Consider the following 10564-nt stretch of genomic DNA (forward strand, 5'->3'; position numbering starts at 1 on the left):
CCCCCCCCCCCCCCGTTTTAAATGATATACACAGGTTGTCAGTTCTTCTGCTAAGCTCACTGCTGAGTTAGCTTGCTAAGTATTCTAGGTCACGTGTTACTTCAAACATAGGTGCCCTTTGACCCCTGTGGCTAGGACCCTAAACCAAGAGCTCCCCTACGGCCGTACACGGTGAGAGGAGGGGGAGAAGCGGTCCGTCTCAAGGGGCGAGCTGTTTCCTGACAAACTGTGAGATCGTTTGTTTTTGTGTCATTGTTAAATCCACTTGTACATCTCTATTTTTGATACATGCTCTAGCGCTCTGTCCAGGGAGACAGAAGGCGAGTGGGGCGTGATGTTGTATACTCAGAACCTATGGATATAAATATATATACTGTAGCACTGTGCTGGGCCTAGTCTGCGTATTCAACCTCTTTATTTTTCCAGTCAAACCAGGTGTTTGTTCATGCTATTGCCTTCTACTTGTGAAACGTGGATGAACCTCAGATGTGGTTTTCTCTGTGCTTTGTGTAAACTGCCGCGGAGAGAGGTGAATGTAAACGTTTGAACACACAAATAGTTTTTCTACAGAAAGAGGTTCTTGAGATTCTTTATTTTGGGACCTACGCGGAAGATGTTTGATGTACATATTTTGTCAATACATGTTGATTATATAAGCGTATCAATAAAGTATTTTTCCTGTGGAAATTCGTTTTTGCTTGTTTTGTTTTTTTTACTTTTGGAGAGGAGTGTGTGCGTGTGTGCGTGTGTGCGTGTGTGCGTGTGTGTGTGTGTGTGTGTGTGTGTGTGTGTGTGTGTGTGTGTGTGTGTGTGTGTGTGTGTGTGTGTGTGTGTGTGTGTGGGGGGGGGGGGGTTACCAGTAGCATGCCCCCCGCCCCCAGTAACAAGAGACGATCCATCCAGTGTCATGGTCTGCAACCCACACCCCGTCAATGCTGGGATTGTTCCCTAAACTCTCATCTGAACAGTTGACATAAGCACACTCATCCCCTTGTCATGACCCCGTTGAACTGGTGGGAAGGCTCGAGCTGCACTCTAAATATACCTGGTCCTGTATTTATAAGGGGGGGTGTGAATGTGTCATATTTTAAAACCAGATCGCTATATCCATAGTTGAAATGATTCAAATGTGGGAAATGTTTCTCTGTGACCGTTATCTTCCAGCCGTCTACCCGGAGATAGTTAAATGCTGAAAACGAGTTAAATGCTTTTATCAACTTTAGAAAACGACTCAAATGAGCAGTTGAGCATTAAGAAAAATACGATTTTCGAGATTGTGCCAGTGAGTTGGGTCGTCATCGTCAGTTCCGGTGTTCTGTTAGTAGGCGTGCGTCGCCCCCAGGTGGACGAATATAGAACATATAACCATTTAACTATGTTATTGTTCTTTGACGCAGCAATAACTACTACCGTCAGCGGGAAAAAAAAGACCGAAATACTAAACTTAATGTAACAGCAGAATGCATTTAATCGTTTTTGTGCCAAAGTTTCCAAATATAATGATGAATACGACGACAATAAATGATGGACATGTTTTGCCTTAGAAATATTAAACACAAAAAACCTGAATGCCCCGAATAAAAAAAACCTCCTTGTCTCATTGGTCCAGCCTCCCCATGGTCTGGTCAGTGATTGGCCACGCCCGTGAACTGGTACCGGCAGAGCGTCTGCCGACGGGAGCAGACCTTGAACCGGTGCAGGCTCTGGAGGGAGAGCAGAGCGGACCGCTCCCTGGACAGGGACCCGGGCCGCAGGCTGAACACCTCCAGGTCGGGCAGGGGCCCGGACAGAGAGGGGAGGGCCCTGCGGTGGGGCCTCCCCTCTCCCTGCAGGGAGCGTGCCCAGGGACTCGGTGGCTCCCCGCCCGCCAGGGTAAGGGGCGGGGCCTGTGGCGGGCGATGTGCGGGGAGGCCGGGGGAACAGAGCAGAGTCACGGGGACCAGGGCCACCCTGTCCTGGCCCTGGCTCAGACCCGGGTGGCGGGCCCTCGGGCCCTCCGGAGGCCCTCTGGAGGCCCTCGGGCCCCCAGGGGCCAGCGGTGCCGGGCGCTCGGGCGCTGACCTGTGGTGGGAGCGGCTGCCGAGCCCGGGGGGTCTGCCCCCCGGGCCGGGGGGTCCACCGCTCAGAGTTCTCCCGTGGAGCCGGCTCTTGAGGGACAGCGACGGCAGCGGCATCCTGAGGTCGCCGGCGGAGGGACGCTTGGTACCCGAGGGCCGGACCCTGGAGGCGGGGCGAGGCCTGAGGCCGGGGGGCTTATCGGTGGTGGGGGCCTGAGGAGGCCTGAGGCCGGGGGGCTTATCGGTGGTGGGGGCCTGAGGAGGCCTGAGGCTGGGGGGCTTATCGGTGGTGGGGGCCTGAGGAGGCCTGAGGCTGGGGGGCTTGACTGTGGTGGGGGCCTGAGGAGGCCTGAGGCTGGGGGGCTTGACTGTGGTGGGGGCCTGAGGAGGCCTGAGGCCGGGGGTCTTGACTGCGGTCGGGGGGGTCTTATGGACGCCGGGGGGCGACGGCTCCACCGAAGCTCTAGGAGGAAGCGGGTTAGGACAGGAGGGGGGTTTACGGGGCGCCGGTCGGGACGGGGCCGGTCTCAGTGGAGCTCCTTCCACCAACAGGTTGGTCCCGACGTAGTGGGGGACCTCCACAGCGGCCTGTGGGGACAGAACACAGAGGGGGGGGGGGGGTACAGGCCGGTGATGGAGTAGGGGGATACGTTGAGGTGTGTTCTGTGGACACACCGCAGTGGTGGAACGAGCCCCCTGCCGATGTCAGGACCACCACTAAAGACTCAAAACTCAGTTGTTCACCTAGACTCTGCGTAGCCTCCCCCTTGGCACCCCACACCCCTCTTACGCACTTACTGTATGTTGCACGTCATGGCACTTAAAACTAGTACTTTGCATGGTGTAGCATCCTATCCTAGCTATCTTTGCTGCATACGGGGAATGGGTTAACCTAGTGATTGTTAGTGCTTGGCACTTGGTTCTATGAACATCCTTACTGTTTCTCTTTCTTCTGACAAATTGTACTTATTGTAAGTCGCTTTAGATAAAAGCGTCTGCTAAACGCCCTCAATGTAAATGAACCGCCCGGGAGCTAAACGACCAGCGTGTGACGGTGTCGGGTGACGGTGTCGGGCGACGGTGTCGGACGACGGTGTGGGGCCGATGGCGTCCCCCACCTGCTTGTAGAGGAGGTAGAAGCCCCCGGTGTCGGCGGCGGGCTCGCCCCTCCAGTCGAGCACCACCCGGAGCGTGTCGAGCTGCACGGCGGGGCAGAGGCGCGCGGTGGCGACGGCGGAGCAGGCCATGGTGGGGCTGGCGTTGATCTCCAGCAACCAGGGCCGCAGGTCGCGGCCCAGCATGAAGTCGGCGCCGTACAGCTCGAAGCTGGCGCGGCGGGGCTCCACCAGGTCCTGGGCCGTGCGCATGGCGCGGACCACCGCCTGCTGCATGCCCGGCACGGCCAGCGCCCCCCACTGGGAGCCGCCCAGCCCCTGGTCCTGCAGGTAGGCCCGGAACTGGGAGCAGGACCACATGTTGTCGTCCGGGAGCCCCGGGTGGCGCGCCCGCGACGGAGCGAAGTGCTTCTGGATGGAGTTGTTGCACAGGTGGACGGAGCTGGTGGGGGGTGGAGAAGGAGGTGGGGTTCAGGAGAGGGGACGAGCGGAGAGGGTCAGTGTTGTTTGCAAAGCATGGTCGTTTGTAACCCTGGGGCCTCATTATAGAAACTGGGGGAAACCCGGGGGCGGACCTGTCGAGGGAGGAGATGGAGTAGGGCTGCGTGGAGAAGCGCAGGTAGCACTCGTTGTAGAACCAGATGGTGAGCGGGTTCCAGTCCGTCACCAGGAACCACTGGCGGATGTCGAACTTGGTGCCGTAAACCAGCAGGGGGCGCTCCAGGTACTTCTGCACCACCCACTTGCTGTCCTTGATCAGGGTGGAGTCACTGTGGACTAGGGTCAGGATGTCCTCCAGGCGGTTCATGCACATGATGCCTGCAGGGGAGGGGGGGACAACACAGCCCCCCACAGGAGAGGAAGGGACATGGTCAAACTCACCCTGAGAGAAATGCTAAGTACTATTTTTAAGTGCATAAGAGGGTAATACAATCCCATATTGCAGAAGTACTGAGGCCAGTTCTTATAAATACAACTTTTGTTCGCTTTTATAACTCCCCACGGGGGCCTGATTAACTAAAGACCGTTGTAGAACCACGAGGGGGGAGGCTCACCCCGTCCCCGGGACATGGCCCCTGGCTTGACGATCCAGATGTTGTGCAGGCCGTCTGTGTCCAGCTGTGGGCAGACTTCATGCAGTCTGCTCAACATTCTCCGGCAGCGCTCCACAAACTCCACGGCCCCCTGGATCCGAGCTCCTCCGCTGCACAGACATTCACCCTCAGTGCATGGCAGTACAGACCCATAGCGGTGCCGTTAAAGTAGTATTAATGATAGTTTACTGCTTTAACGGCGCCGACAATCCAAATATCCAGTCGAAACTAGATGGAAAAAAGTGTGTCGTTCAAAACGTGACGCAGCTTTTACTTCTTCGCCACCTACAGAGTTTGTTATGTACGATCATTCTAAAACCCCCATGTTGTTTCCCGTAGACATTTGACCGATGGAACCAGGAGCCTCGGAGGCGGGACTTACTCTTCAGAAGTCTATACAGACCCATGGCGTGGCTCCAAATCAAGAATGTGCTAACACACGTCCGGAACGTCCCATGATAACTGCAGCGGGGTTAATAATCAAGACTCACTGCACCACCAGGTAGTAGTCGCGCAGGAACTCTGTCCATTGCTCTCCCGTCAGCGAGGTGAACGTTTCCACAGTGACATCAATGTCACCATGTTCCAGGCTGTTGAGGAACTCCTGGCATACGTGCAGAGCACTGTCGATCATTCCTGCATCGACGAATCGACGCGCTTGCCGCCTGCATTGTCTTTTCCCACCTGGACGAAGGGAGACCGTTCTTATAAAACACGACGTCCAATGAGCTGAGGGATCTTATAAACACGCAAAACATGTGGTCAGGGCCCCTCCTTAAAACGTTTTGGATATACAGAGCACAGCGTATTATTTGTGTGGATTACCCTTCGGTATCTAAGTGTCCTAAGTGTGCATTACCCTTCGGGGTCTCAGAGACACTGTCCTAAGTGTGCATTACCCTTCAGGGTCCTCAGTGTGCATTACCCTTCAGTGTCTCAGAGATGCTGTTTCAGTGTTCATTACCCTTCAGTGTCCTCAGTGTTCATTACCCTTCAGTGCCTCAGAGACAGTCCTCAGTGTTCATTACCCTTCAGTGTCTCAGAGACAGTCCTCAGTGGGCATTACCCTTCAGTGTCTCAGAGACAGTCCTCAGTGGGCATTACCCTTCAGTGTCTCAGAGACAGTCCTCAGTGGGTATTACCCTTCAGTTTCTCAGTGTGCATTACCCTTCAGTGTCTCAGAGACGCTGTGTCCGTGTGCATTACCCTTCAGTGTCTCAGTGTCCTCAGTGTGCATTACCCTTCAGTGTCTCAGAGACAGTCCTCATTGTGCATTACCCTTCAGTGTCTCAGAGACGCTGTTTCCGTGTGCATTACCCTTCAGTGTCTCAGTGTCCTCAGTGTGCATTACCCTTCAGTGTCTCAGTGTCCTCAGTGTGCATTACCCTTCAGTGTCTCAGTGTCCTCAGTGTGCATTACCCTTCAGTGTCTCAGTGTCCTCAGTGTGCATTACCCTTCAGTGTCTCAGTGTCCTCAGTGTGTTCCTGTCTATCACCAGCGTCCAGGCAGCTTGACTCCACCACATACTGCAGCAGACTGCTGCAGGCGGTCCTCCTGAAGTCCTCTTCAGGACGACACACAGACACACAGAGACACACACACACACACACACACACACACACACACACACACACACAAAGAGACACAGACACACACACACACACACGCGGAGGAGCTGAAAGGCGCGTCGCACAAGGCATGGGTCTGCCAAAGGACCAATCGTGAGGAAGCATGGAGCCGGCTCTGCTTCTCGAGCGTACCTATGAAGGCCTGCTTCTCGTCCTGAGCCCCCAACCGGTAGCAGCGTGGGAAGAAGCTGTCGGGGTCGGCGGTGTCGAACCACAGCAGGTTCTGCAGGTTGACGCACAGCCCCACCTGGAGGCCGACCAGGGGTAGGGCTTTAGACCCATTGGATTTAAGTGGTGCAAGGTAAGATGCTGGAATTACCCATCATGCAGTTCTTGAAAGAGAGGCGAGACCTTGGTGGTGAACGTGCCGGAGTTGGCGTAATGGTTGGTCATCTGGTCCTTCCTCAGAGACTTGCAGTCGATGGTGTCCCTCCTCATGGTCCACAGCAGGCTGGCGGTCTCGTTCCGCACCAGGCGGGACTGAGAACAACACGGGGAACATCGGTCCTGACCCGGCACTCAGAAGGAGGACGTTTGTGTTCAGTGGGTCGCGAGCTCTCTGCCCGGTCTGATCTTACCATGAGGTTGTACATTCCGTCCACTTCCTCCTCTCTGTCCGCCTCCTCTGAAAGCACATGACCCGCACGTAAAGGGGTGCGCCTCTGTGTGTCTGCTTCTGTGTGTCTGTGTCGTTGTCAGTGTCTGAGTGTGTCTGTGTCTGTGTGTCTGTGTGTGTCTAGAGACCCAATGTCCACAGTGAGACGATCCCCGAAAACCTACAACATGCAAATCTTCCAGCACCGATTAATATCAGGAAAGTGTGAAAACCACCCGACTGAATCTAGTGAGTCAGCGGAATATTAAGAAGGACCCCTCTCACCGGCCCCCAGGCGGCCCTCCGGGCCCTCAGCCCTGTCCTCCTCCCCGTCCTCGTCTCCTTCCCCCTCCTCGTCCCCGCGCTCGCTAGGGGCCTTCTGAAGGGGCGGGGTCAGACGCCGCTCCACCCAGCCCCGGGCCCTCAGGTCGGCCCGCACCACGGGGTACGGACCCTGGATGGAGAACACCTTCCCCTGCTGAGGAGGGGAGAGGAGGAGGAGAGGAGGACATTTAGACAGGACCCCCTTAGACAGGGCCCATTTAGAGAAGATGCCTGGATTACACATTTAGACAGGACCCCTGGATTACATTTAGACAGGACACCTGGATTACATTTAGACAGGACCCCTGGATTACATTTAGACAGGACCCTGGATTACATTTAGACAGGAATCCTGGATTACATTTAGACGGGACACCTGGATTACATTTAGACGGGACCCCTGGATTACATTTAGACAGGACCCTGGATTACATTTAGACAGGACCCTGGATTACATTTAGACAGCCCCTGGATTACATTTAGACGGGACCCTGGATTACATTTAGACAGGACCCTGGATTACATTTAGACAGGACACTGGATTACATTGAGACAGGACCCTGGATTACATTTAGACAGGACCCTGGATTACATTTAGACAGGACCATGGATTACATTTAGACAGGACCCTGGATTACATTGAGACAGGACCTGTTGAGAAGTCGCTCACCTTGACCGCTCGCTCCGCCAGAGCCTTGGCGGCCTTCAGCCTCTCCGGGTTCAGGACCGGGAGGCTGAGGAGGACGCTGCTGCGACGCCCCTTCGCCCCCATCGGAGGGGCCCCCGGGGTCTCCAGGGTCCCCCTGCTGTCTGACCCCCACCACAGGTCCACTGGGGTCAGGAGAGTCTCTCAACGTAGGGGGAACTCTACTGAAAAGGCGGATTTAAGTTAATTATTACTTAATCCTTCTCCTGACGTGAATTAAAGTATATTATGATTGTTATTATTACATCGTTATACATCGAGGCATTTCATTTACATAGGGCATTTAGCATACGCTGTTACCCAAAGTGAATTTAAAATAAGTACAATTTTCATTTGTATACATTAATATATACTTGACAAATAAATGCATATAACGCAACATACTTCTTACACAAGCACCACATAAACACAATTAGAGAACAGACTGCCTTCAATCAAAGACAATTTGCTAATAGGCCTAAGGCAACATGTTAGACAAATAAAGCTTTTGAATTTTTTTGTTTTTTAAAAAAACATAGCCAACTATAGTAGCCAAACATGAACATAATGGCTTAGACCAGGTGGCCTAGTCATTAGAATAGATAACATATTAATAAACATATTATGGCACTACTGTGACCCCCTACTGTGTGCGATGCGGTTCAAACCTCAGTGCCGTGTTGACATGCTCTCCGTGGAAACCCGGCTAAGGTTTCCCTTTGAACCAGCGGGCATGTACACTCTCACACACACTCTCAGAGATGCTGATCCCGCTGTGTGCTGAAGAACGTCAACAGGTGGAAGAATTAACTCCACAAACAAACCGTCAAAATATGAAAAATTATATTTCTTAACCAGTTATCGCCCTATGCACCTAATATTCACGGGTCAGTCCATCATCCACACATGCAGGGTTCACCTACCGACGTAGCGTGACCCGGCTGCATCGTGCATGCGCAGTGGCGCCCAGGCTACCGGAGTTTGTCCGGTCACCATGACAACAGGACGCAACGCAGCCATCCGTTTGATTCAGCGTTATACTAACGGTTTGGTTAATTCAAACGTATTCAGTTTAACGCTGAGATTAGAGATTATTGTAGATATCTAGTTCACCGTCACCGTGACACAGATTATAACCCATTAAAATAATATAGTACATAAAATAATATTTATTAATGGTCCGGACCCAGGCATAGTTATTGTTGCCTCTGCGCATGTGTGCGCCGTATTGGGCCTGAATATTGCACAACATCATTATTTTCAAACTCTTATAATATGGAAACTTTGAGTGTTTATTTTCAAGCCTCCAAAAGTTATTCCTCGATATCTTTCTAATACCGTACTGAACATCACGTTACTCATATTTACTCCACTCCCTATCAAATTTGACCTGTTTCTCATATGTTCCACCGGGTGGCGGTAGAAGCGTGGTCCCTTCTGGTTTTCGGTGTTCCACACCTTGTTTATCTTTTGTATGACTTGGAATAGGGAGCAGGCAACATCGTTGTGCCGATCTCATCTCCCCAAAGACTCGCGGGATGTGAACGAGGAGCTCGTAGAGGCTCCACCTTGAAGTGCTACAGCCCGTGTGAAATCAGTTTTTAACCAGAGGATAATACAAACACTGACAAGTAGAATGCATGTCAAAGCTCCTATTGAAACCTCAAACTCCCACCATCAGTCCCAGCAGGCAGCGTTGCAGCCTCGTCCTGCGCGCTGATTGGCTGAGGCTGAATGATGCTGGCTGCGCGCTGTTGTCCGCGAGGAACGAGGAGGAGAGCTCAGAGCACATCCCAGTGCCACGGTAACACAGCGGGGTGCATCTCTAGTATCTCTGTCTCTACGGGAAAATGTCCACGTTCACCGTCTCCAGGGATATCAACATGAAAGTCACCCACCGGGTGTGGATCGCAGCCTAACCCATCCAGTGACCACGCGGCTCCCTGAAGGTCTAGCGGACACACAGCGCTCACCTCTGGACTCCGAGACCCGGACCGACGGGTACCATGCCCACTGTAAGCGGCGAGAACGAGAGCATCCTGAGCTATCAGGTAAAGTTGGAAATGCACGCTTTGTCTGTCATGTCCTGGATCAGATTCACGGTCCTCGCACGGGCCACAGTTAGATCCCCACCGAGCCGATAACCGCTCAACACCAAGCTCCACACCGCTCCACAGCAGGCTGTTAAGAACCAGACCACCGCTGAAATGCGGTCGGTTCTCCTGTGTCGGAAACGCCCGGCGGGCCTGTCTGTCTGTCTATACTCCGCTCGATTCTGTTCCGACCGAGGTCCGGTCCTGTCTCAGATAGAGGTTTCAGCCGATAAAAGCTTTCATCTCTGAATAGTGGTGAACGTGTAATGAGTTCGATCCAGCCAAGGTCCCGGGTACCCGGTCCAGGTACCCAGATACCCTGGTGTAGGTACCCGGGTACCCGGTCCGGAGGCGCGGGACGCCTCATCCTTCAGCGCGGGTTCTGTTGTTGTTCTAGCGACACGTGCAGTCAGAGCATCACGGAGGAGAGCCTCCGTGGGACGGAACGTTATGTTAGGTTATGTTACGGTATTCTATGCTATGTGAGGTAATGTTAGGTTATTAAGTTACGTTATGCTATGCTATGTTAGGTTATGTTCTGGTCTGTTGTCAAAGCGTTGTCCCCTTCAATCAGAAAGCCTATTTATCTGCAAAGGATGTACAATATAAATCATCGGTACGTGAGAACGAGCTCGTCTTCATAATGATAATAATAGCCTACTGGACTCCTTGTAGCGTTTAATGAAACCCATTAGAGGCATTAATAGGCCGACGAGGTGCACCGCATCGCTCCGTGTGTTTACGACGCGCTTGTTAGGGAACAGCGCGCGTGTCCTAAATTACCCTCAAATGACCTTGACGCCTGCTGACGCCTCCTCCTGGTGCCTCCTCCTGGTGCCTCCTCCTGACGCCTCCTCCTGACGCCTCCTGAGGTCTCCTCCTGATGCCTCCTTCTCCTGACGCCTCCTGAGGTCTCCTCCTCCTGACGCCTCCTGACGCCTCCTGAGGTCTCCTCCTCCTCCTGATGCCTCCT

General features: G+C 53.4%; 1 protein-coding gene across 1 annotated transcript; it reads right to left on the reverse strand.

Moving 5' to 3' along the window:
• Positions 1-1625: 1625 nt before the first annotated feature.
• ttll3 (tubulin tyrosine ligase-like family, member 3) lies at positions 1626-10318 on the reverse strand. The gene is made up of 14 exons (XM_056606433.1): positions 10314-10318; positions 9924-9984; positions 9472-9511; positions 7484-7623; positions 6790-6967; positions 6473-6519; positions 6246-6374; positions 6027-6141; positions 5720-5830; positions 4758-4950; positions 4228-4376; positions 3748-3991; positions 3176-3614; positions 1626-2645 (listed from the first exon to the last, which is right to left on the reverse strand). Exons 1-14 carry the CDS (start codon positions 10316-10318, stop codon positions 1626-1628), a joined length of 2871 nt encoding a protein of 956 aa, XP_056462408.1.
• Between the last annotated feature and the right edge of the window lie 246 nt (positions 10319-10564).

The sequence above is a fragment of the Gadus chalcogrammus genome, chromosome 13 (assembly GCF_026213295.1).
Source record: "Gadus chalcogrammus isolate NIFS_2021 chromosome 13, NIFS_Gcha_1.0, whole genome shotgun sequence".
Lineage (NCBI taxonomy): Eukaryota > Metazoa > Chordata > Actinopteri > Gadiformes > Gadidae > Gadus > Gadus chalcogrammus.